The sequence below is a fragment of the Rhipicephalus sanguineus genome, chromosome 11, assembly GCF_013339695.2.
Source record: "Rhipicephalus sanguineus isolate Rsan-2018 chromosome 11, BIME_Rsan_1.4, whole genome shotgun sequence".
NCBI classification, from domain to species: Eukaryota; Metazoa; Arthropoda; class Arachnida; order Ixodida; family Ixodidae; genus Rhipicephalus; species Rhipicephalus sanguineus.
Genome location: NC_051186.1, coordinates 74382904 through 74409459, shown reverse-complemented (window position 1 = coordinate 74409459; position 26556 = coordinate 74382904). Strand labels below are relative to the sequence as shown.

General features: G+C 44.5%; 2 protein-coding genes across 23 annotated transcripts in view; one reads left to right on the top strand and one right to left on the bottom strand.

The window, feature by feature from the left end:
- The window catches only part of LOC119374775 (uncharacterized), a 236589-nt gene that overhangs the window by 153926 nt on the left and 56107 nt on the right, over positions 1 to 26556 (top strand). For 3 of the 22 annotated variants that reach the window (XM_049410800.1, XM_049410796.1, XM_049410793.1), the window contains exons 1-2: positions 5332 to 5424; positions 10875 to 10930. The exons of 15 other annotated variants lie outside the window; for them this stretch is intronic. Coding sequence is in view for 1 of the 7 variants with exons in the window: in XM_049410790.1 (XP_049266747.1) it covers positions 10892 to 10930 (39 nt within the window). In the remaining 6 variants the exon portion in view is untranslated. Of the gene's footprint in view, positions 1 to 5307; positions 5425 to 10874; positions 10931 to 26556 lie in introns of those variants that run through there. 4 more of the 22 variants (XM_049410804.1, XM_049410802.1, XM_049410790.1 and 1 more) reach the window with 3 other exon arrangements.
- On the bottom strand, positions 11203 to 24452 carry LOC119374778 (uncharacterized). Its single transcript, XM_037644962.2, has 5 exons — positions 24322 to 24452; positions 18755 to 18891; positions 18619 to 18689; positions 13547 to 13633; positions 11203 to 11391 (listed from the first exon to the last, which is right to left on the bottom strand). The coding sequence occupies exons 1-5, from the start codon at positions 24439 to 24441 to the stop codon at positions 11234 to 11236; spliced, it is 573 nt and encodes a 190-aa protein (XP_037500890.1). The 5' UTR covers positions 24442 to 24452; the 3' UTR covers positions 11203 to 11233.

Sequence of the window (26556 nt, the reverse complement as noted above, 5' to 3'; positions counted from 1 at the left end):
TGGCTTGGTGATTCTTGGTGATTTAAATTTCACTAATGTCTATGGTAATCACTGAATCGAATCCGCACATGTGGGCTACACAACAGTCGTCACGTCTGGTCATTATGGGGATGAATCCGCACATGTGGACAGCATAACAGTCAAGACAATAAGACTTCAGCACATATAATACGTATCATACAATAACACATATAGTAAGTAGGATATGTACATGATAGTGACCTAATGTAATATGAACATAAATTTCTTAATAATTACCAGCAACGACGCTGTCTTCAAAAGAGTTTTTGAACCCTTTTAATGCGTACCTCTGTAAAGCTCGGCTTGGCAATGGGCCCAGAAGTTTCTTCAAAGTGAACCTTCGGCGGTAAAATTCCATTAGTTCTAGATTAATACGGCGTTCGGTGTGTCATGGTGTTGGCATGCAGTCCAGAAGGACGTGACATGCAGCTTCATCTACAGATCCACATTAGCATTCCAGAGTTTCAGTTCTGCCGATTTTATATAAAATATGTTTTGTGTATGCGGTGCCTAGCCTCAACCGGTGAATAACTGTTTCTATAGTTCTAAGGTTAGCGTAATTTTGAATCAAATGAGGGGAACAATATGGTATCACTCAGAACTCTTTCAGCTTTAATCAAACCAAGTATTTTTACTCATTCGGAAAGATGTTGCTATTATAAAACCGTGCAATTCATTTTCCGAGATTGGTAGAAACACCATGGCATCTATGCGATATGCTCGTCGTGCCGCTTTATGGGGAGCTGAGTTACCAGGAACGTTACAATGGCGAGGCATAGACTGGAATTTTATCTCCTGTTTTGTTTTGCTTGCTTTTGTGAGCTCTTTAAGTGTTTGGTGTGCTATACTATCACTGGTTTCTGTCGTGTTTGTGCTGGAAAGTGATGTTAATGCGGCCTGTGAATCGTTGAAAACTATTCATCGTCTTGCGTCTGCTGCAGAGTTTTTAAATTTTATAGCACAAAGAATAGCGAAAACTCAGATATTGCGGATCATGCCGTGCGCCAAAACCTTAAGGATTCTTGAATATTGAGGTGTTGTATAATAAATGCTGACGTTGAAGTGCTGTAATATTGGAGGCACGTGTATAGGGATGTATCCTGGATACCGCGTATATATCTGATAAAGCGCCACTTGTTGAGCAGCTTGAATGAACATGCCTCTTCTTCTGATGCGCGATTGGTCTAGAGGTCCGGGTTCGCTCCCTCCTGGAAGGAGCAAGCGCGCGCCTCCAGACCGGCCCGGTCTGATGATACCATTTACTGACAATTAGATGCTTGGTATTGTAAGCAGCGAAGGAGGACAGCCAACTGCAGAGCTCCAAAATTTATTTCTTAGCGATTCCTGTGTTTAAATTTTTGCGAGGGAGTGATTTTTCGAGAGATTTTCATTATGTCTTACAAAGGACAACAGATAATGCTTTAAAGTTGAAGTTTCAGAAGGTAAACTCCGATGACATCAATTCAAATGCTCTAATATAGTTATAGGACAGTCGTAGTGAATTCACGCTCACTAGAGACCGCGATGCAGGATATGGCATCGACAAAAAAAAATAAAAACGATAGACAGACGGAGAGAGAAAGGCTCATTGACAATAAACACAGAGGGTTTCGTATGGTTTAGTTTCTACAGCCAGACATCCGAATGTGGGGGATGAATAGATTAATATTATTCAAGCATGGTTGTAAAATGCTCAGTAAGTGACAGTTCTTGTTGTGAATTGAAAAACAGATGTCTTTGAGATACATTACCTATGAACTTATGAGATTTTTTTTTCTCGGGCCGTAACGATGGCAGGTGTTCTTATCGAAGCGTTGACCTCAGCGCCGACGTGTTCCTACTATTGTCAAGCAATCTAAATGTCCATCATCTCGATAAACTATTTGTTCTTCAGTTAATAAAAACACATAGACACTGTCTTTTAGTATCATCTTTTTATTTCTTCAGGGCGCCATTGTAATAAATTTTTTTTGAATGTTCTCGTATGAGAGGTGCTGCTCCTTTTCTGTACGACGTGCGCTGGAAGCATTCCATTACAGAAACAACAGAGGGGCAAAAATGCCTAGAGGAACTTAAAAAACTCAGTCAGACCCAACGTAACAGTCTACCTGTGGAAATACCGGCCACCCTTACGACTTCCAAGGAAGCCTGTAAGACTGACGGCACATGCGGTACTCTTTCACCACAGACGCAGTCTCAGAGCGGGAGTGCTTAATATTCAACTAACGTTTGTGAGAATGATGTTTCTAATATCGGTTTGCTTGTAAAAAAAAGAAAGTAGCCCTGGAAATATTTGTCTAGAGTAGCTCATTTTGTGCCAAGAACATTGTGTCGGCGAATATAGTGGCTTGGTCTCGGGCACCTCTCCGACTCATATTGTCTAACACACTCTGATACATTTCCACCTCTAATATTTTACCCATTCCTCTGCTTTGAGATTGATAGAGACGTCACCCTGCAAGGGTAGTGTAGATTGGGGCATTATTGGTGTAGCCGATAAAAAAAAAAAACACTCATCAGTTCAGTTATTGAAGTGTCAGCTAGTTATAGAGAGTTTTTCTTTTAGAGAATTAAAAAAATATGGTTTTTACTTAAGGTTGTGACTCGAGGACTGAATTTTACGCAGGCATCTCTAGATTAAAGTCATGAATGTCGTCATAAATATTTTTTGACATGGTAATCGTCAATGTGACAACCTGAAAGCCACATTTACTGATTTAGAACTTATTATTGACGTTCGGAAAATGTCATGGAGGATGCTTGGAACCGAAAAATAATAATATCTGAGGTTTAACGTCCCAAAAAACCACGATATGATTATGAGAGACGCCGTAGTGGAGTGCTGCGTAAATTGCGACCGCCTGGGGTTCTTTAACATGCACCTAAATCTGAGTACACGGGGCTCAAACACTTTCGCCTTCAAGCGGCGGTCACTTTTATATCCACTCTATGGGGAATTTATGTTTTCTGTGTAATCCTCGTAGTGTCCACACACACCTTCATGGCTCGCAGCCATGAAGGTGTGTGTGGAACACTTGTTTCTTGCCAGCTGGGGTCACGCAGCACGTGATCTTGTTACGAGCTCGAAGCTGACCAATAAGTCCTCGTGTACTACTTAAGGGGCGGTCAAGGCATCGGTATATGCGTTCTTCACCGTAAGTGTCAGCTCCTTTTTTGCGTAAAGTTTTTCGCGTAAAGCGCACCGACATTTCTTGACGATCAGATGCACAAAAATACGGGTTAGATGTGCCAGTCCTTTTGCACTTTTTCGTGTATCCCAGAAGCGAAGAAACAAAAAGAGAGGGTGGAAATGTGAGATAGGAAAGGATACAGTCAGCGTGGTTCTTGCGCTTGAGAGAGGGAAAGGCTTATTTGTGGAAAGGCGGAGAGACACAGAAAAGAAATGTTCCATAGGCTTATTGGAGTGTACTTACGCACGGTGATGTGAGAAAGATAATTACAACCGCTTGTCGCTGTATTGGTTATTGTTTAAAACTTTTTGTAGCGCTCACAAAAGACGGGGACACAGAAAGAAGGTACAAACGAGCGCTTACTCACAACTTATTTATCATTTGAAAGGGACTAAACATATAAGCATTCGGCCCACAATGCGAAATGAAAGAGGGGCCCTCTAAAACTTGCCCGCCTCCCTTTTTTATTAGCGGGTTATGTAGGCGGATAGTTGTGAACACACTTAACACAAGTCGAAACAACAATATCATATTATTTGGGTGCATTTTAACCATCCAGAGCAATCACTACATCAGTGCCAATCGCCTCAACGCGCAGGGGCACTCGTCAGTGGCATTTCTGACGGTGACAACGTAACTAGGCAGTCTGCGTAATTTTGCTTTTAAGGAGAAAGTTAGCGCTAAAAACGGTTTAGTGTCAAAAATCTTGCTTGATATTCGGGCTTAGTTTTTCGTGATGTACTTTTCGTCTTGACCCAACTACAGGTTGTCGTCAAACTAAGAAGCACTACAACGACGAAACATGGTTGGGAATGTGGCTGCTTTTTTAGCCTTGGGCTTGACGAGATAGGATAAAACGCGCACACGAGATGGGGTACATATGCAATGCTTCTCTTTCTCGTTGGTATCTTTTTCAAGCAGCGTCGTTTCGTACGTCGTGTGCAGCCGTAAGTCGTTTTCAAGCGGTGAATGTTTTCCATTTCGGCGCATAATTGTGGACTTATCCTTTTTTATTGGGTACGGCTTTCATTGTCCACGTTGTCACAGAGCGGGCGCCGATGTGCTCTGATGCAATCACGCTCCGCGTAGAAAGGAACCGACCTGACGACCTCGAGAGATGACACCACGAGAGCGTCGTAGCATGCCTCCAAGTGAGCTGTGTGAACTGTTTCACACCCACAGTCGCTTAGTAATTCACATTGTGCACCAAGTCGCAAAAACTGGCGAAGAAGGAAGTAAGTGGAGTCTTTCGCAGTGGCATGTGGCAGCGCAGATGTTTAGGCTTAGCAATCGAGATTGTGTACTGCGACAGTGATTCATCCGGTCTGGGAGGAGACAATAAAGATAAATTTAAAAGTTGTCTTATGGTCGTGCAGGGCACGGTAAAAGTTTAGAGAACCAGCGGTGTTGTGTGGGGGTGTCTTGCGGCGTTGCCACGGAAGCAATGACCGAATCTACTGCAGAACGTGTCGGTACGTGCAGCGCCAGTAATACCTTAGACGAACGTTGGAATAGGTCTTGCATACCCAAGTGTGGTCGCACTAAGGGTGATCGTCGAAGGCAGTGCTCACGTCCGAGCGCAAATGACAGGGGATGACAAGCAGCGACATGCGGGTATTATTCGGGTAATTTCGATGACAGAACGAGCCTTAACGCTCGCCAGTGCTTTGTTAGATGACGAAGGGAGCGCGAGACAGATATAAGTGAAAGGTGAAAGATATTGAGAAGTAGAGAAGCGTTTCGGGGATCCTTGCGCTGCTAGGCCGGCATCTCGGTGATGCTGAGAGGTGATGAGTTGCAGGTGGAAGTTAGTAAGAAAACAGGGCCAGAAAGCAGCGAGAATGGGTTTGGCATTGTTGTTTGAATGCGCCTCGAGCGATAATTGACACGTGTCTTGTACTTGAATGGCGTAAAGCACAGCGAACGAAGCGGCCAGTAGGTTATGTCATAGAATATATCCTGCATAAAGCATGGCGATCAGTCACAACATCAAACTGGCGTCCGTGGAGGTAAGGGGCGAACTTTCCGATAGCCGAAATAATTACCAAGCATTTTGTTTCTATTACAGAATTGTTTTATTGTGTCTTTGTTGAGGTGCGGCTGATATATGCGACAACGCACTCGTTACGGCAGTCTTTGCTTTCGGCGAGAACGGCACCAAGACCGACACCGCTACCCTCCATGCGAAAATCGGCAGGTGCATAGGATCGAGGTAAGGGAGTGCTCATGTTGCTAGAAATGACCATCAGACACATACGGAAGAAACGCAGTAAGAACAACACTTCCCTGTCTATGGCCCATGTGTATCTGACTGTCTTTTTCAACACGTCGAATACATACTAATTAGCCCAAATGTCTATTGAGCGACGGAACACGGGAGATTTGACGAGTCGGCTGAGTATCGTAAATAAATCGTAACAACCGGGATTCCAAGCCGAAAGGTAAGCACAGCCAGCAAAACGCGGAGTCAAAAAGGCAGTAATGATGGTAAAATCACTCGTGAAACTATTAGAATAGTCAGGAGCACAAGCCGATGAAGGAATGGGCGCCTTTAGAGTAGTAGGCTTGTGGTATTCGAAAACGACACAGTTTGTCACGGTCTGGTAAGACTCCCCCTTTTATACCAGAGCTGTTAAGGTCGAGGTTGGCGATGTGCCGTGGACAGAAAATTATGTTTATCATGAACCGGCACGTGCCATCTTCGTGCTCTTCTTCATGACATTTCTCTTCTTGTTCTTCTACTTTGTTACCAGTAGACGTGCGTCGATTTGTGCTCCGAGGGATGCATAACTTCACTGGGTGAGACAACGAGTACAGATAAAGAGAAATAAGCAGAGAAAGAGACAGCGAGATTGAGGGAAAGAAATAGAAAGAAAGAGGCAGAGAGAACTCCTTGTGGAAATGAATTTCTGCCGAGGCGAGATTCGAACTCGCGTACCCACGATCCGAAGGTGAGCGTCCTAACCACTCGGCTATTTTTTTTTCATGGTGTTTATTAAAATGAGCATTAGCATGAATATTACAAGGGCACAAATAGGATACCTAAAGGACATTTACGACGGACTAGACATTAGACCAGACTGGTACCACGTCTTGGTGAGGTGCTCGGCCTCACAACATTTCCTGTGTAACACGATATGAAGAGCTATCGCTGTTCTTTGAACTTTATGTTAGCCGTCGAGTGTTCACTTTGTAACACTTGAGCGCTCATTGTTGCTATATGATTGTACTTTTGTTTCACTCGTCTATACAGGCACGCTGGCAGAGAAGAGAATAGCCTTGCATAGTATAGTACAGCAACATGGCGGGAAAGGAAAATGAGGGTAAGGAAATGAGATGTGAGACTTAGTAGGAGGAAGAGGAGTGCAGAGAGAGAGAAAGGAAGAGATAGAGAGATAGAGATAGAAAAGGAAAGAGAATGCAAGGGATGAACAGAGAAAGAGATAGAAGGCGAGAGAGACAGGCTACAGAGAGGTAGAGATGAAGAAAGAAACAACAAATGCAAGGAACAGATAAAAAGACAGAAGCTGAGAGACCGACTACGCAGAGAGAGATAGAATAACAACGACATACAAAGAAAGAGAAAGAGAAAAAAAAAGAGGAGCAGGGAAGAAAGAGAGCAAAAGACAGGAAGATAGAGAAGGAAGTAAACAGAGGGAGAAAGAGACAGAATGGAACATGCACGAAAAAGATGACAGGAAAAAAAGACAGAAAGCATAGCCATTTGTAGTGCAGTACTACGAGCATGCTTTGCCATGTGACGTAGAAAAACTATCATCTATATGAACCGGCACGCTCTATCTTCGTCATTTTTTTTTTTCACCTTCGTGCTCTTCTTCGTGTTCTGCTTGGCTCCCAGAACACGTCCACCGATTAGCACACCACCAGTCTACCCGATCTGCTGTGACCCAGCCACGCGCAACTTTGTGCAAGCCGCGCGAAAAACATTTTTTTTTAGATGACGTGGCCTAGAATAGTAAGTTCGAGCGCGTTAATATGGCACTCTCTTCAGTTTAATTACGACGAGGCGTTCGCGCAATACTTAGGAACTTGCTCAAGGCGAGCGCTACGACACTCCAAATTTGCAGAAAGCGCTACTTCGTGGGCTAAGTAACAAAAATGGGTGCGCCATCTAAGTCACCTGAGAAAAGCATCCATAATCCGCTGGAATGTTGTAGGCGCTTTGCAAATGCTGAATACATTACGTTCGCATAATATCGGTACTCGCAAAAGTTATTTTCAGATGGTCTGCTTCAGCCAAGAGCACTTGTCAGTATCCGGAGCGCCGATCCAGCGAAGCAAAAAACTTGGCACCTTGAAGGCAATCCAGGTCATCGTCTGCGAGTGTTAAGAGATCAACATCCTTGAATGCTGTCTTCTTTTGTCGTCGCTAATCCGCCAAAATTTTATTTAGCCTTCTTTTTGCGCCCAGTACAACAAAAAAAGCCCAAGAAATATTGAATGCTGGACCACGCCTGGCTGCACCATATCATTGTAGTGTTCACTGACGATTCGCGCCAGGGATGCTCTCGCAGCGAAATAGTTGACCAGTGTCAGTATGTTAAGGAAGCACTGACGTGCGCCACAAACAAAATGGGCTATTTCAAGAAAAGGCGAGGAACATGTTGAAATATGGCAGTTGAATCTGAACACAGTAACAGGAGATGTGCACTGAGCCTACAGAGAAAGCAGATATGACGACTTCAGCAGCAATCATGCCGAAGCGAAGCGCTAGGAAAACAGGACACAGTGAAGAACCCACAATACAGGCGCTGTATGTTCATAGCCCCTGTCCTGTGTGTTCCTTACTGTGTCCTGTTTTCCTCGCGCTTCGCTTCGACATGAATCTATACCAACTCGCCCAGTACTCTACGTTACTTCAGTTCATTTCAGCATCAATAACCACTTTAGCAAACGGGCGAGGAAGATCTGAGGTTGTGCGTACGGAATGGTGGCAGGGCGAGTTGTGCACGACAGCATTCGACCGCCACATGATGGGCGGAAAGAAAGTACCAGCCCAGGAGGATATCATGCGGCAAATGGTAGAGGACGACACATTTGACTGTGTAGATTGTTTCTTTAATCATAACACGAGCATTGCACGTTGCCGAAAGCTTGACCTGCCGTGAACTCGCGGTGCGTAGGGTGCTATAAAAAAAGCGCAATCGTTACATTGTTCAGTTTGCGACATATTGCTTTTGTGTCCACACAAACACAGCTCACACAAGCAGCAATCGGCAATGGTGTTTGTCGCGACACCCTCTACAAACACTGTAATCTCAATAGCGGGTGAAAGAAGAGACCTCGAAAATTTTCACAGCGGTGCAGCTTTCGCCTCAGAAACTGTGTCTAATAATTTTCCTTCTGTGTGTGGTGGAAACGGCGATGCATGAGAGAAGGGGAGCACCGGCGTGGCGAAGGAGAGTGACGTGAGCTGAGTTCGGGTTGACTTGAATACAAGCAGTCGCATCCGGAGTAACATGGTGCGGCTGTTGTTCTGGTTGCTGAGGGATGTAGCCGAAGTTGGGAGCGACATCGTGAATACAGCGTCCACGATGGGGGCACTGGTGAGCAACAAGCCCTGGTATACTGCGGGCATATAGGATAGGTCCGATAATCGCAGTAGGCCAAGGGTTCACAGAGCCTGAGAGGCGAAAATGGTATGTGAACCGGACATACCAGTGTTGCAGCGTGGATAAAGATGGCGTCAGTTGGGCTCAATATCAGGCAAGGGCTCATGCATAAGAGAGCGATGCAGTAATGCCACTGGTGAAGCAGGCGATGGGAGAGGCTTATCAACTTGGGTCTGGATAAGACGACGAAGTGACTGATTTATTGTCATGGGAGGCTGGGTGATAGTGGACACAAGAGAGAGCTGACGTTGAACTTCTTCACAGATGTATTCGTGAATATGCGGCAGCAAGGCGGTATAGTTAGCACCGATGCTTCTTTGCTCCAAAACTGAGAGGTGCGCTATTTGCAAGCTATTGCGACGTGTGTAAATTCGCGTTTACGCAGCTCATCAGAAATTCGGCACAGCTCAATTACTTCATCACAGTTTATGCGTTTTTGCGGCCAGCATATGATACGCGTCACCGTCTCAGCCTTACAATATATGCCTTAATTTGTTAGCTTGCGCCATGCAGGCGTTCACGCGGCTTTAGGAGCCGATAACACTCTCGATGTTAAAGTGAATATTTCACCGACCGATTGAGATCGTCCGCGTGGCTGTGTTCAGCGTGAAGATTGCGCCCAGCTGGACGGTTGAAAATGAAGTGATGAACTCTCTAAAAGGCGACCAGGCGGTATTACCGGCTTCAAGATTGTTGAACCATAAATTGGACACTTCAGTGAGGCGAAGGATGAAGTTAGTAAGGTTGACACGGTCATCTTACCCGCTATGCGCACAGACATGTTCATACTTTGCTAGCTAGTTTTGGACATCACGATCGTCAGTGCCACTGATCGCTAGACGGTTACTCTGCGAGGCACATCAGAGCACACGACAGATAGGGGGGGGGGGGGGGGATGGCAAGAGACCGGCTTATTCGGTCACTGCGAAAGGAGCCGGTTGCTTGCGGCTTCGGACCTTCAGAGCGTTGTAGTGAAAGGGTCGGCCCAGTAACTCAGACAAATCCAGCAATCATGTTCTCCTAAGGAAACTTGGAATGAAACTAGATGAAACGCCGTTTAAACAGGCTAGCTCAGGTGCTAAGCGAGCGCCAACGCCCCGACCGTCAGACTGTTCTTCCACACTGACACAGAGTTGGTGGCAATGCGCTCTGGTCCAATATGTATTTATTAAGGTGAAAGCCTTAGATGCCTCCTAAAATGCGAAAGTGGGCCGTCGGTGTCGTTGCCGTCAACACGAGTTGACAAAAATCATCATCATACAATGACCTCATCATACGACATCATAACGTCACAGATAGCAAGAAATCGGGACGTCATCACGAAGTCACCATGACGGCGCATAATCTGCTGTCACATGATGAAGTCATCCCATGAATCAGTCACCTTGTGAAAAGTGGGCCGACGACGGATGCAGTGCAAAACGTGGTGAGGGGCAGAAAGCTTGTGGCTCTTTTTGAATGTCCTGATATGCTGATATCCTCATCTTACACGAAGCATGTTTGTCTTGAAAGCTGACAAGAAGTAACCGCTTCTATGTGATATTGGTTTCATAATAAATACACATGCATGTTTCAATATCCGACGAAGCGTAAATCAGATATGTAGCATTTTGCAATTTTCGCTCTTGAGAACCAAACAAGCGTTGCATGTGTCATCGTTTTTTTTCAGAATATAGTGCGCGACATGCTGCTGTAAACTCGCATAATGTGCCGCGTGATCCATGCAGTTCTTTGCACTGCCGTGTATCAAAACTACTGGGTTTGCTATTTAAGTACAATATGCATATGCCAACTACGCATGCTTCCTAGAGAATCTGTCATTAGGTCAAAACTGCCCTTTTGTATACTGGGCAACATGCTTTCTTTATCGCGTCACCTTCAGCCGATACGCAGCATGTCACACATGCAGCAATTTAAATTCAGTCTCCTAGTATTCCGACGTGTAACCATTTATGAACATATTTATTCTGTATGACTTTCTAAACATGCAATCGATACACTGGAACAACATATATTTTTTTTATTACAGAAAGTTTACTGATACCAATGATACAAGTGATGCCCCAGGAAACACAAACGACTCATGTAAACTGATGTTGTTTCTTTTTACTAAGGCATGAATTAATACTCGGAAAAAGCAATGCGATTCATTTCATCACAAGATGACGCTATATAAAACGCACCTAGTGCATGCTTTGTGCCACCAGAAAGAGAAATAGACGAGAAGGAAGAGGCAGTCACTGTGCCGAACGAGAGCAAATATTTGCGGCTAAACACAAAAAAGAAACATCGTGGCAGTCGATGTGATGAACGCGACTGCACTGAGCACGCTGCAACAAGTAGCGAAACTGGGAAACATCACAGTCAGGTCCATCATACCAAAACATGCTATATAACTTGGCAGGTGTCGTTGTAACCTTGGTAGATTGTGGAATTGTGGCTGAACTCCTTAAATTTGTTTTCGCAGTCTTTAGGGATTTCCGATAGCGAATTGTTTCTGACCCGCAAGTCAAACCACTGTGGAGGAAAAGAAGTTTCTGCAACACCTAAAAAAAAGGCACATCGTATGTTCAGTCAAACAGTTCACGTGGAGTTTCCTTCTAAAAATGTTCTTACTATGGGTTGAGCTAACAAGCTTTGTAAATTAGTTGATTTATTTCGCAGTGAAAGCCTCTAAACTCATCAGATTGTCTTAAGTGAGCCAACCTACTGTGATTGATGTCTTGTGCTCTGTCATGGTAATAAGATTCTTCAGCAAATTATATTATAGTTTATTTCTCATGGACCATGATGACAACGTTAGGACGCACTTTCTCAAAAGACATTTCGCACTTTCACGAAAATGGCTGCGTCTTTAAATGTATATAGTGTTACGCCATAACGTGTGTACTCATTGGTGTTCCATGCCAGCGCAAGGCATAGGCCTCAGTGGAGGCTTCATAGTGAAATTATTGTTGCGTCGCTTTATAATTTGAGACGCTCACATGTGCCGACACACCCCGGAGAGCTCGGAGTTCCAGAAAGTAACGCTTCAAGAATGAAGCAAGATAGAAATTATCTCCGGTGGTTCAAAACATTGCGAAGGATAGCAGATGACCTGCTGCTATCCATTGTTTGTGAAAGCAGTCACCTACATCTGGCACATAAAACATTTGCAGTGCCGTTAGCTAACACTAAGAAGAGCACACGCGAAAGTCTATGTCATCATGCTTCACTGGTTGTCATGCATCCACGTCAAACGGCGCTATAATAATAATAATATCTGGGGTTTAACGTCCCGAAACCACGATATGATTATGAGAGACGCCGTAGTGGAGGGCTCCGGAAATTTCGACCACCTGGGGTTCTTTAACGTGCACCTAAAGCTAAGTACACGGGCCTCAAACATTTTCGCCCCCATCGAAAATGCAGCCGCCGCGGCCGGGATTCGATCCCGCGACCTCCGGGTCAGCAGTCGAGCGCCATAACCACTAGACCACCGTGGCGGGGCACAAACGGCGCTATGGCTACCAAACGCTAATAGACACTGTACAAGCTCTCGTATATCACAGCAGAATAAGCACAACTTCTGTGAAGTCTAGGAATTCATCTGGATAGTAACTTAAAATATCAGAGTCATATTGCTGGCATAAAAAAAAAAATAGCCTATGGTATACGCGTCCTAATTAAAAACGCGCCCTTACTTCTCACGCACCACATTACTGTCTCTCTATCACTCCTTCGTCCATTCTCATTTCACTTATGGTATAACATGCTGGGGAAATACTTACAATACTCATATTGCGTCCCTCCAGATTGTCCAAAACCATGCTATAAGAATACTTACATGCAGCCCACGCCTCTGCAATGCCAAATCACTACTACGCGAGAATAAAATTCTCACCATCGCTGGACTCACTAAATACAACTTAGGTATTTTCTTCTACAGGCTTATAAATAATGAACTTCCGCCAGCCATTTTTCCATCATCTAATCTCATAATCTTTAGCACTAGTCGATTCGGGAGGAACAACAATTTTCTTTTACCCAAAATTCGGACTAATTATGGGAAGCAAACTGTAGCATTCACCTCTATTTCCCTTTAGGACGCTCTTCCGCTTATCATGAAAACCACAAGACCATTACACCATTTTAAAAAAGAACTAAAAATGCACCTACTTCATTCTGAATAACGAAAGAGTAACTGTGTCTTTCATTTAATGTGCTTAGTTGTTCAGTTTATTTTGGATATAGATTATCGACTATTTTATTGTTTTTTTTTCCTTTTCCTCTTGTCTCATCATTTTTGTTTTGCTGGGATATTTTAAAAGCGTATTAGTTCATGTAATGACATGTATAATTTTTTTTTTTTTTGCGTGAATGTTATGTTTTTTTTTTTGCTTAAATGATTGATCTCGCTACTGTTGCTACTATGATGTGCTTACTACCTCATTTCATTTTGTACAGGAGGTGCCGATACAGTCTCTTGACTATTGGGACCTCCTCCTGTATACCAAACACTTGTAACTTCACTCAACTTTTAATAATAAACTTCTGATTCTGATTCTGAAGACACGTTTAACTTTCGTGTTATACCGATTCCTATGACGGAGGGATCACCCATAGTTTTTTAATTTGCTATTTCAGTACATGCAATGAGTAACTCTTTTAGTTTTGCGCAATACTGTAAAAGCTCTTTTTTCTTTAAGTGGTTGTACTTACCTTCGACTATTGTCACTTGAAAAACACCACAGCTGTAGTTTTGCGTTGCGAAAAGCAGTTGCTCAGTCGTGGTCACACCGGGTCCTCCTTGTTTATTACATTAAATTTGTGTAAAAGGAAATTAGTAAGCAAGTTTCGCTAAAAGAATAAAAGCAATGAGTTGTTTCTAAATTACTGTTGACTATTACTTTAGTGGCAACTCCCCCAAAACTTAAACTTTCGTAGCGCGCCACACGCTCATATTCTGCAAGGATGATATCAAAGTCAACTCTTTTCCGTTTTTCACGAGCGCGTTTGTTCCTAATTCGGCGCTGCCGACGAAAAAATCAAGTATATTTGTGACTTATTTATAGGGAACCATAGGGACGCTGTAAAATATATGACGCAGAGGACGAACCAACCCGTAGAACACGTAGGTGGTAGCATAGAACGTAAAGTGTCGCACTGCTGATCTTGAGAGTGCGGGTTCGATTCCTGCCCATGGCGGCAGCACTTCAGCGGAAACAAAATGCAAGCAGTTTCCTTAGATGGGCTTAGATTTAGGTGTACGTTTTGAAGTCCAAGGTGGTCGAAATAAATCTGTTGTTCAGGAGTACGGTGCGACTCGCAAACATATAGGAGTTGCGGCACGTAAAACCACAGTAATTATATGAGAAGCCGCCCATGAGCTTCCCCAATAGTTTGCAACAGGTTAATTAGTCAGTATCGTGCTAGATGAAGGGAAAGCAGCACTTTCCTGTCGATGAAACGTAAACATCTCCGCCTAGAATTCTGTTTCACGTATGATCCCCTTCAGAATTGGAAAGCAGTTGTAAAGCTCTTGGCATAAGCGAAAATTTCCGGCAGCCCCCCGCATTGTTGGAATCGATTGCATGCGAAGCAGTCAGCGACTTGCAGCCTATGCCGGATTTTTCCTTTTGAGCCAAGCGTTACAAGCTGGATCGATGTCTCTGTGTAAATTTGTCAGTAATGTGCATATCGTTGGCTTGCAAGGCACGTGGGCTACACTGGCACGCAAGGAATAGCTCATGCTCCGACGTAATGACCGCACTCACGTTGGAGCAGATATGTATGCCAATTTTCGTACATACGAAATTAATGCGACGATTACAAGAGCACCCAGACCCCAGACGTAGGCGGATAGATAGATAGATAGATAGATAGATAGATAGATAGATAGATAGATAGATAGATAGATAGATAGATAGATAGATAGATAGATAGATAGATAGATAGATAGATAGATAGATAGATAGATAGATAGATAGATAGATAGATAGATAGATAGATAGATAGATAGATAGATAGATAGATAGATAGATAGATAGATAGATAGATAGATAGATGGGCAGATGTTGGTTTCCTCTTTGTTAGCACGAGACACTTTTCTGCGCGCACCAAGAACCTTGCTATGCGGAGTGTTCGTTTTCTCGGATGTGTTTCCAAAACACCTGGAGAATTCAATTCCTCTGTACCCTTCTGCAAATTGTACAGCGCAATATGTCTTCCTCAACTTGAATATGCATTTCCGATTTGGAATGAAATTTATAAATCCAGCAGTAACACCACTGACCTGTTCCAGAAAAATTCTAAACATCCATTATCATCGCTTCTAGAAACGACTTGGTATCTTGTTCTGGCCCTGCTGTACTATTTTCATTGTCATCACCTCACAGCCAACGAAATCGTGCTCACCGGTGATTGCTTTTGAAGCTCGCTCACAGGGTCATAACGTGCCATGAACTTCTTGGTTTTAATATCGTTCCCATTCCGCGCAGAATAATTACTGAGCATAGACAGTGTCGCGCACCCACGTGCCTCTGCCAACACTCAAGTGTCCGCAGGATAAAAAGTCGCTGTGATGCTTATTTTGTTGATCCCGATGTTTTTCATAGGTCGCAGTCATTGTTCTCCTCCGAGCTTTAAGCTTTTTTAAAGGCGTTCTGAACCACTCTTTGAAGTAATCATCGATTGACCTCAATATCGGAGTTTATCACCTTACAAATTGATTACCGCAAAAATTTCTCCAATCCGCCAAGACCAAGCGGCGTTAAAGAGATTTGTTGCACTGTTTAAGCGCTTTCTCTGTTCTCTCGTCCCGCCGAGCCCGTTGAAAGCTACATAGGGAGGGATGGCTCGGGGGAGGGAGACTACGCCAGCGTGCGTCACGACTTTGAGCGTATGTGATAAAAACGATGACTCTCTTGCGTTTTCATTCCTGTGCGCTTTTGTAGATCGCTGCATAACGTAAGCAGACTATGACCGCGGTGCCAGCCCGTGGCGGCACCTCGTCGCAAGAAGCGTATCTGATCCAAACGCCGCTCTCGATTTATGCCGGCTGTTGGCCCATAGCAAACTATCTGTTGTGAGACTCCAAAAAGTAGGCGCCTGCGGCTCCGACGAGAGCGACCACAGGCATCTGTATCAAAAGAGGGTGCTTCAGAAAACGGCAACTTCGTGATTCGCTTCTAAACTCTCCTTGCCTCGCATGACTGCAAGATTTGGCCGAGCTGTTCACAATGGTGTCTTCGTTCTGCGGTATGTATTCTTCACCAAGCCCGATCGGTTGGTACTGGGCCCTCTCACGTAGTGTCGCATATTGTACAAGTCTTTTTCCTTGAGACTTTCATAAGGCTCCAACCAACAAATGGGTTATTTCCCGACGTTTCGGAATTAAATCGATTCCGATGCGTTTCCGTTCTTCTTATCGATGTATTGAAGAAAGGAAACGCATTGCACGTCAGAATCAGAAAAAAGGGGAGAAACACCGTATTCAACGAACTCCAAAAAAAGCAGCTACTAAATCTGGCAAAAAAAAAAAAAATAGAAAAGTACTTCTAACGGATCCCCCAGCGTTCCCGCCTTCCCAGAAGCAACTCTCTCCCCTACGTTAAAGGCACCCGTGAAGCCATTACCAGCCCCTTAAAGAAGGAAGGCATAATGGTCGCACACAAGCCAACACAATAAATCTCCTTCTAGCGAAACCCAAGGACCGTCCACCAAGAGAGAAGGCGCAAGACGTCTCGTATGAAATAAAATGTTCCGACTGCCAGGCCGCATACATTGACCCCTAAAAGGTTGCACATCGATACCTCCGCCGTCACTCCCCCTGAAGAAGAAATCGAGTTGATTCGGAAACGTCGGGAAAGAAAGCCATCTTTAGGGGCGAAGCACCTTAGGGTCTCAGCGTGTCGACCTGCATCTTGCATCGTCGTCTGCTGTCGCGGCGTGCATCGTCGTCGCTGTAGGGACGCTTGATTTGCTCGAACGCAAGAGGCGGCGCCACCACTTCAGCGGTCGTCGTGTGGCGATAGAGAGCGAACGGCGTGCGCTGACTATGCAATCGCTCTTTCCGCGATGAACGCTGAACTACCAGCTCGCAAGGAACGAGAACGCGCCCTCTCCCGCTTGAGAAAACGCCGACGCAGGCAGCATCTGCTACCGAGTTTCTCGACTGAAAAAGATAAAAAGACAAAGGAAGAAATTCACACAGAGAGAAAGTGATGGAAAGAAACAGAGAAAAAAAGATTTAACAAAATTGGGGTGGGGTGAAGCATGCAATGTGCGCAGGTGTTGCTGACATCAGAGTCACTGCTAATGGGCAATGAAAGACAGAAGAAAGATTAGACACTGAGACCCGCAGTCCGCTTTTAGTTAACGTGCACGATGCGAATATTTATTGTTCAAGTACGCACAAAAGAAATGTACTTGTATTAGTAGCCACAAGAGAGTTTATAACGGGCTCGAGGAATGCCTCTCTTCCAGCTTTCGCTGTGACTGTGCTGCGCTTTCTGCGCAGGCCTGGCGTTTTTTTTCTTTTAGCACTTTGAAAGACTTAAGCAACTGAACCAAGCAGACAGGACTCCGTCAAAATATTCAGCTTGAAATCCTTTTGAGTTTGAGTTTATTGGTGACATAAGGGTTAGTTACATAATACGTGTATACAGATGACTTACTCTTTGACTCTGTCTTGCGCATTGTTGTATGCAATCTTATTTCTCATTTACGTTCTATATTTCTCGTATTGTGCTAGTGTATTTTTCTCTGTTTTCCTAAATTGTGTCGTTACATGTTTTTATATATATTCTGCTCTAGACTGTCTTTATGCTATTGGTTATTATGAGTAATTATTTTTGTGTGCGCCAGCACGAAGACCAAACGCTTGTTCCTTGGAACATTGAACAGACGAATGATTGACTAGTTATTATTAATACTAGTAGCAGTATTCATATTTCAAGAACTTTTACCACTCAGCCATTGCTTTCAAAGGATTTTGTCAGGCACTAATCGGCTCTATAAACACGGCTTAGCTATTATTCCTTCATCATTACATTTTATGGTCATAACAGAATCCGTGCTCGTCAGCAATACTTATTAAAGTTATATTACATCATTTACAGCAAATATGTTTCTTTCAGTATGCTGCCATGTGGAATCTTTCTTTTGCAGTTTTGCAGTTTTTTTTACTTTGACTTCAGCTTTCAACACATGTTGAACCCCCCGATCACCACTTATAATAACTACTGAAAGTTTATATGGCGCATGTCCGTTCAAAAAGAGCCGATAGCATTTATGAAGATGCTGCGAAAAACAAGAAACAGCTCTTTGTGGAAGACCTGTTCATAAATATGCGTACCTTTTTCGACCTGGTGGCAAGAAGTTGTACGAGTGGTAATATTTTTTTCATATACAGCCCGAATGTTAGTTTATATGAAAACAGACTATTACTGGCCTTCCCACGTTTCCGCCCTTCTCAGGGAAATAATGTTTCATGTTATAATTATAACTACAATTAATTATATAGTTAAAGTAGTAATTATAGTGTTTCATTATCTGATTAAAAAATCCACCTTGGAAGGTATTGCACGCAAGGAAGCGGCTAAAAAGAAAAGAATGCGTTCAAAATGAGAGCTTATAGGAATCTCTGTTCTTTCACGGAAGCGACTGGTAGAGACCGCTAGTGCAGTTTCGAGAAATTTCTCCCCGACAATAATATTTTGCAGGAGCTACTGAGGTATTACAGCGTGTGGATGTCACGCACACACATTTGTCCCTTGTATTTCGTAACGTACCTTGAAGTCCTACATACATGGTATCCGTCGCATTATCTTGGACGTCTCCTTTATACGGTAGGTGCACCCATCTGAATTTGTAAAAGAAAGTTTGTCAGAAGAAAAGAAACAACTAAAAACCAAATGAAGTACTTACTTTTTACCCCCCTCGATAAAAGAACGGTTAAAATAAATTGTGTTGCCTGTAATATTGGCCGTCGTGTCCACCCTGCACCAAAATGAGTGGTTTGTACTAGACTTCACACTCCATATTCCATCAGTATAATTCATAAACTGAAAAAAAAAAAACGAACGGCCATTATTCGGTCACTTTTAACGATTTGGTGTAATAATACTGCTCTAGAATACCTTCAGAAGGTGTAACAAATAGGTTTTTGTAGCAATCTTGCCATAGAGAAATGCAGATGCAGTACGGTGGAGTTCAACTTATTAACACATTGGTTGCATAGGTTGCTTGGGTCGCTGTTAGAGGAGGCTGATGAGAATGTAGCTCAGAATCTTTCAAGCGTCAATACTACAGTCATACCTTGTACGCTATATAGAAGGGCCTTACTACAGTACTCTTGATTATTCATTAAAGTTTCAAACAATAACTCCATTGAATCGGTGTAACGACGTCCAGGACTGCATAAAAACTTTCTGCAGTTGTGTTAAATCTTTACCCCGCATCACCAGCAGTTCCATGTATACTAGAAGGTAATAATTGTTTAGGTACTGGAAGTGCGCCATCTAATATATAACATTATGTAGTTTCTAAGAGTTTTAGATTTATAAAATAGAAAGAGAACATTCAAAAGGGTGTTGAAAAGAAGCCACTGATTGTTTGCTTAAGGAGCGTCCATTGCTTCGCTTGGAAAGTAACCTCCAACCTATATATAGGATTGTATCAAATTTTCCATAGAAGCCCATGTGTCAGTAGATCGCGGCTCGTTGCCACCGTAACCATCTACGTATCGTTGGTACAACTAACAGCAAGGGAAAAAAAGTGCAATATGACGTCACAACCTGAAGCGGCAGCGTCATTTGCGCTACATGGCGCGCCAGATTAGACTTTTATTTCTCTTCTTTTGCATGCTTTTGATAACTACGTGATAATATTGCGCTTTACGGCTTGCCAATGGCGTGTGCGAGAGAAATGATAGATCAACAAGAAAAATTCGCGAAGCAAGCTTGTTTTATTGTCCGAATAGCGTACTTGCACTATACACCAAAATACTTTGCAGATGAAAAAAATTATGATTCAACGGCTCACGAGCACAATAGCGCAACAGTTCAAAAACTCACGTAGACCAACGAGGAAAACCACTGGAGCGAGACAGCCACTTTGAAAGTATTACCGGTATCACTTTGGCATTCTTACAGTACAGCGTGTCTTCGTTTAGCGTGCCGCTTTCACCGCTACGAATGGCCAGGGTACAAGGGCCAGGGTACGCTGGGCGCGCGCCAGCGAAGAAGCAGTCTGCAGTCACAGGAGCGATTATCTACACATTCCGTGAGCTTGTTTAGGTTCTCTCAACTGCCACGCCAGTAAACAACAGATAAGCATATACTGGGTTTGTCCGAAAAGTAATGTCAGTGATATATTGTGAAGGGTCTATACTTCACAACAGGCTAGGACCGCTTGGTATTGGTGGAGGGGGAAGCTAGCTTACGCACGTGCGGTCGCACTCGCGTATGCTGCCATCTGGAGCGTAAGGAGAGACTTTTGCGTGAAACTCGTTTTCATTTCCCGTGCAAGCCACAATGCAGCGCTTGTTGGAACATCGGATTTCCATCAAGTTTTGTGTGAAACTAGACAAGTCGGAAGTGGTAACTTTCCCCATGAGAAAGAGCTTTGATGATAATTGTTGGTCATAACGTCAAGTTTACCGGCGGCACAAAGCCTTTTTTGACGTCGTCAAGAGGTCAGCCATAAAGCCCACGCTGGACGGCCGTCAATGACCATCGCCGATGGGAACGTGACAGTCCACAACGTCTTCGTCTTGACCCGCTTTCTTGTCGATTCAAAGGTGCCAAGGGTTACGCAGCTCCCCTACAGTCCCGACAAGGCTCCTCCAGGCTTCCTTTTGTTTCCGCGGTTGAAAACTCCCATGAAAGGGCATCATTTTGGGACAGTTGACAAAGTCAAAGATGCTTACACCAAGGCTTCAAACGACATTCTGCAGGAGACCTACCGTGACGCCTTCGATGCCTGGAAATCTCACTGGAAGCGTTGTATTGCCGCAGAAGCAGCCTGTATTGAAACCTTTAGTTGTGTTGTAGTGATCTGATCAATCAATCTATTTTAATCGACTTGTTGACATACTTTTCGACATACGCTGTAAATACCTTACGGAAGATACGCACGAAACCCCTGTGCAAAAGTGATCAATGCCTCGTCGACCACACAATGCGCAAAAGCAAGCCCCATAGCAAACCCATAGGAAGCTCCATAGCAAACTGCCTGGGTCGCCCCCCCCCCCCCTGCCACGCAATATTACAGACTCCTTGCATTACATGGCATTCGTATATGTTTTTTTTTCTTTTTCAGATGCAGTTCTGAGCAAAGGCGTGGCTCTCAGGTAGAACACCTGCTACCTAGGTCGAAACGCAGGTTTCAGTCTCTTCGAGCGCGATAACCAAACAGCAGATAGCTCATTTGTTTGGTATGTGCTGCCCAGGATGGCAACGTCCATCTGGCACGTTCTGCAGTAACACATATTAGCGTTACCGATGATTTGTTCAGCATTCGCGCTGACTCCCTAAGCGGTTAGTGATTTCAACGTAGAAAGATCAGTACTTCTGAACTGCGTTATCAACACTTCAGCTTTCGTCGCCGGCTAGGACATGAGTCTGTCCTTCTTCTTTACGTGACACGTAGTGCTGCCGTAGTACTTCACTCTAGCCGAACAGACCATGAGAGTTACAGCTGCACACTCCGGGCGTGACGTTCGCTGTAAAGAGCGCGGATATTGAATTTCGAAAAATGTAATGACTTTCGATTGTAGTAGAATCGAACGGGGTCATATCTGCTTATTAGACTATACACATATCAGAAGGTAAAAACGCGGAGATTGAGCGTTGTTAACAAACCCTCAGGCCCAACCGGATGCACGCGACTTTCAAGCGACGGCAACGAGCGACAACGACAAACGGACTCCGTCGCGCTGTCACGTCGCGACGGGAGCACCCACATGTTCGCGACAAAGTGTCACGGCTGCTCTATTGAAAACTATTGCGTGCACGCAGGTAAATTGCGAAAAAGAATTAGATTAGATGAATGACAACATGCCAAATTTATTATTGTCTTGTTTGAGATAAGGAAGCCATAAAAGCGTTTCGTGACTTTCTTTTTTTTTTGCAATCTTACGTTTAGCCGCGACAGCAGTAGCTGCTGTGATCTCCATGGGGCGCCCGGAAGCGTACGCTGCCTACGCTACTACGTCGCCCTTTGCAAACTGTGTTATGTTAGGGATAGTCCACGAGGCGCATCTAGACAACGTTTCCTCTTGCAGTCATGAAACGTTTAAGAAAAGCCCCAGCGCCTCACATCGTTGCTTCGCAAGGAGAAGGGCTACCTCACACGGCGACGATGTCGACATCGCAGCAAGCTACCATCAATGTAGCAAGCTACCACCGAAACATCAGAACAAACCGTCGATCAAAATTAACAACAAAATACGGCCGCTGCCTCGCTCTCCGTGTGAGATGGGGCTGTAAAGAAGGTAGTCTATAACTTGCATTCCTTAAAGTACGCGCCGATTGGAAGCATCACGAGCAAATTGCAACCGAAGCGAGGATCAGAGATGCTGCCATTTTGCCGGATATCGTCATGCCCACTTCCGGGCGACAAGCGATTTTTTCTGGCTTTGCAGAAACCTGCGACGCGACAAGCGACGGCGATGGATGACCCTCCGCGACAGCGAATCCTGTCGCTCGTCGCTGTCGCTCGTCGCCGTCGCTCGAAAATCGTGTGCATGCGGTTGGGCCTTTCCTTCGCAGCGGCTAAGTGCTGCCGGTGACATACGCATTTCAGCGTTAATAGCCCACAATGGATGGGCTGACTGCTAGAGCAGATTGATGCTGATTATGAGACAAATACTAATGTTATTTTGTGTTGCGAATGATATGTTCCCTCAATGCAGTTATGCGAACTAAATTCACGGTGCTCAATCCCACATTTCAGATAAACTGCCCGCGTTCCATAGATTGTTGTTTTGGAGTATACGTACGTTCGTCGCCTAATCATAATCTATGAACTTGATAAGTGTTAGCACAGAATACAATACTTTGAAAATATACCATAAATTAGGCTTTCAACAGTTCGCCGTGAAATACAAGATTTCACACCACGTCCGGCCAGCGCGCCCACTTTTCTCCTTTGCTTCCAGTGTTCTCAATGCGCGGGCAGACACCGTACAGCGTATTCAGCGCCTCCGAGTTCGCTGTAACACACTGAGCCACACTTTTCAGTATTCCTAGTGCCGTCTAGTGCGCTGAAATGCACTGGTAGGCCTGTTTTTTTCCGACAGGGGAGTGGTAGAATGTGCATTGTCTCGCCATGCATAAAATGCTGGCTGAATGAAGCTTCTGAAGCAATTTCCATGACAGTGGGTACCGATGAGCGTGAACACGCCGCCCGTTATAATCACTGTATGGTAATTGTTAGGCTTATGCGCAAGGTTCTGACTCCTTGTCGTCGGCAGGATTATCCAAAAGTGCGCGAAAAACATGGTTCTTCAAGGAAGCACGCCCACGGTTTGAGCGGCGTAGCTAGGGGGGGGGGAGGCACACCGTGCCCGTCCCCCCCCCCCCCCCCCCCCCCAATTTTTTTCCCGTGGCATACAGAGCTCAAAATGACACTCGATCACATCTGCCTGCCCGACCCCCACTTCAGATCAAGGAGGTGCCCCTTTCCGAAAAAAAATTTCCGGCTACGCCCTGCATGGTTTACGTGAAATAGTGAAAAAAAAATTAATAAAAAGCAGCGACAAACCGGAACAGAGGAAGAAGCACCCAACGTAAACGCTGGCTTGTGAATACCGATCTTAGATACCTCTACAGATGCGATAATTACCTGATGTATTTGATCGCCAAATGCTCATGACCAGATGAAACCTTAACTGAAAACGTTAATAGAAAGCTGTAGTCAAGCGGCTCCGAAATTGTCGCTGCGCACGAGCTAGAGAAGAATCGCCAGAAGGCGCGAGGCTGGCGCGCCTAGGGTACTCCTCAATGACGTTCTGTAGGCTGAATAACTACAAAATTCTACGCGAAATGCACGAAAGGGGAATAGCAGGCATACTCAGGCGCATAACGTGCGTTCATGAACTGACAGGTTGCCATATATTTCTTGTTTTTCTTAAGAAATTATTACACTGTACTTGCAAACAAAGATGAACTCGTTAAAGTAAATTTGAAGAGTTAATATTATACTTTTGTTCAGCAGTTGAACCGGTTATGAAGAATAGTATTGTTGTTTTTCAGCAGGTATAATTAGGTCAGTTTAGCAGAAATGGCGCTATATAGTCACATTTAAGTTGTACACGTTACACCTGGCCATAAACTACCAATGTGCCACTTGTGCTATTACGAATGGGCAATAAAGAAATGTCTGAATGTTAACTAAGATCGCCATTGTAAATCATTTTGACGAGTTTCTCTCGGTATGTGTCTGTTGCGCAGGAGATATTTCAGAACGCATAAATGTAGAAAATATACTACCATCTTAACATCGTAGTTGGGCAATGGAGAAGGAGTGGTGGTGCGGCCCATGCCACTGGAGTGTGCTCCGTATGTCTTCGAAAGTAGAAGGACAATCGCTGCAATAATCAGTTTGTCCATCTTTCTTGAGACTGGGTCGTCAGATGCGAATCGACGTCAAATATGTGCGTTCTTATATATACCGGTGCTGATTCGTTTGATGTAAAGAGAGGTATCTCTATGCCCTTTAGGCGTTGGGTTCATCCTAGTAATTTAATCATTTATTCTTTCCACTCAGAATCTCCTTCTGTTTTCTCAGTCATCACACTAAAGCTGCCACATCGAACGTCAACAAGTTGGCTGCTGTTGCTTTTGCAGCGCCTGAAAGGTCATAGGTCCTTCATTTTCAGATCCGTACCTCAAACAAATACTTTCTGCAGGTCTTTTCAGCTGACAGGCTGCGATATACAGAGCAAGCAGTCTAAAAAACTGCGGTCGATTTCTAAAATTCACCTGCGGAAGTTTCACGTTTCACAAGAGCTAACTTTTGGGCACATACTTTGGAAAGGAGGGCGATCAGAGCATACCAATCTGAAGCATTCAAATCCTACATACCGCGAATATTCGAATTTGGGGCGTGTGAATACTTGGGACAACACCTTCTGCCGAGAAAGAAGAGAAAGGAGAGTCGCTACTAAAAAAATAGACGTTTCCGGATAATGTCACTGATGCATAACCAAGGAATCCTTTTCTGCTTATGGGAACATAGATCTCACTGTGCGAATTACCGATTGTGCACTCTTCATGCTACATGAGACATCATCAAATTATGAGATTTATATTTATTTTGATTCGGGTAATTCTTCCGGCAAGTTAGTGGTTTATGTTAAAAAGCCGCTTTAGCCGTATAACTCGGTACACTTCAATCTAGTGAAAAGGGGCATGAGTAAGCTTAGTACAAAAAGATGGCTGATCCCTCTGTCGTAGGAATCGGTGTAACACGAGAGTGAAACGTGTCGTCACAGAAGTAGTTGATTGTTTATAGTGCATCGGTATATGAGAGCTTCTACAATGTCCACTCTTTGACAGATAAAGCACCGCTTGATGTGGACGCACTTACGTTGACGCCAAGTGGCACATCTCCGTACCGACGACTAACGCCCATGATCATGATTCAACCTTTGTGGTAGCTGAAGTTCTAAACATACACGTGGACACCGCATATCGTGATTCCCGCGGAAGTATGGCGTAAACAAGCACAAAAGAAACGCTGACACTCGATATGCACTCCTTCAAAGCGTCGTGAAACGCGAAGAGAAACGCGACGAAGGTCGTGTCTACCCCCTAGCCTGGCCGTTAATTCCCACAGGGCGAGCGGAGAACGCGATGCGACAGCCAGGCGAGCGTCGCAGAGTTATTTTTCGATATGGATGGATGCTATGAGCGAAGCTTCGTCTAAAGCCACCACCTCGCGGTGAGTTAAAGCGTTGATAAAATTACACTTTATCGGAAACGCGCCGAATGGGACGGTCGCAGCGACAGCGCGTTTTCTTTCTTTTTTTTTATTTGGAGCTTGTTGGCACACATGTCACCGCCGCGTTATAAAGGGGACGCTCATAGCATCCATCCGTCCATCCAAGAGCAGTGAGAGGAAAGTGTAAAATATTAAAGGTGCGTTCATGTAGCCTCCGTTAGGTGTTTGGCGGTAGCTCAGTCGGCTAAACGGCCGGCAGCCACCGGGGCGTTTAGCCGAGCAAGCCGAGCAAATATCGAGCTAGACCACCCCCCTCCCTTTTTCGGGAGATCTGAAATCAGTGCCAATGACCGAGCAAGCACCTCCCCTGCGGCCGTTTTTTTTCAATACGAGCATCGCTTGTGTAAAAAGAACCACAAGAATGAGTACACAGAACGCGTACATACCTAATGTTGTTTATGAAATTCCGTTCTCATATGGCCGGTCGTATATTGGTCAAACCGGTCGCTGCTTCAATGGTTTGACAGTGAGGCGGGGGAATAAAAACAGTAAATAAATAAAGCATTTCATTAGAAACGTGGCTGGGCATTTTTTTTAATTTTTAGCGGCTCTCCCGCCGCCAGCTTGAATTTCGGTCCGATACCGAGTAAGCCCCCCCCCCTCCCCGAAGTCTGGTCGCATTATCTTCCACCGTAGGGGGCTGGGGGCGCTTGCTCGGCATTTTACGGTAGTCTTGAATACTGTCACCTGACGCTTCCTCCCAGTCTTCCTTTCCTTCACGC

Coding starts and splice junctions, on each gene's coding strand:
- LOC119374778 (XM_037644962.2), bottom strand. CDS start 24,441: ATGGACAAACTGATTATTGCAGCGATTGTCCTTCTACTTTCGAAGACA. Junction 18,690..18,754: donor TTTATCGAGGGGGGTAAAAA/GTAAGTACTTCA, acceptor TTACAAATTCAG/ATGGGTGCACCTACCGTATA. Junction 11,392..13,546: donor TCAAGTGACAATAGTCGAAG/GTAAGTACAACC, acceptor CCTTTTTTTTAG/GTGTTGCAGAAACTTCTTTT.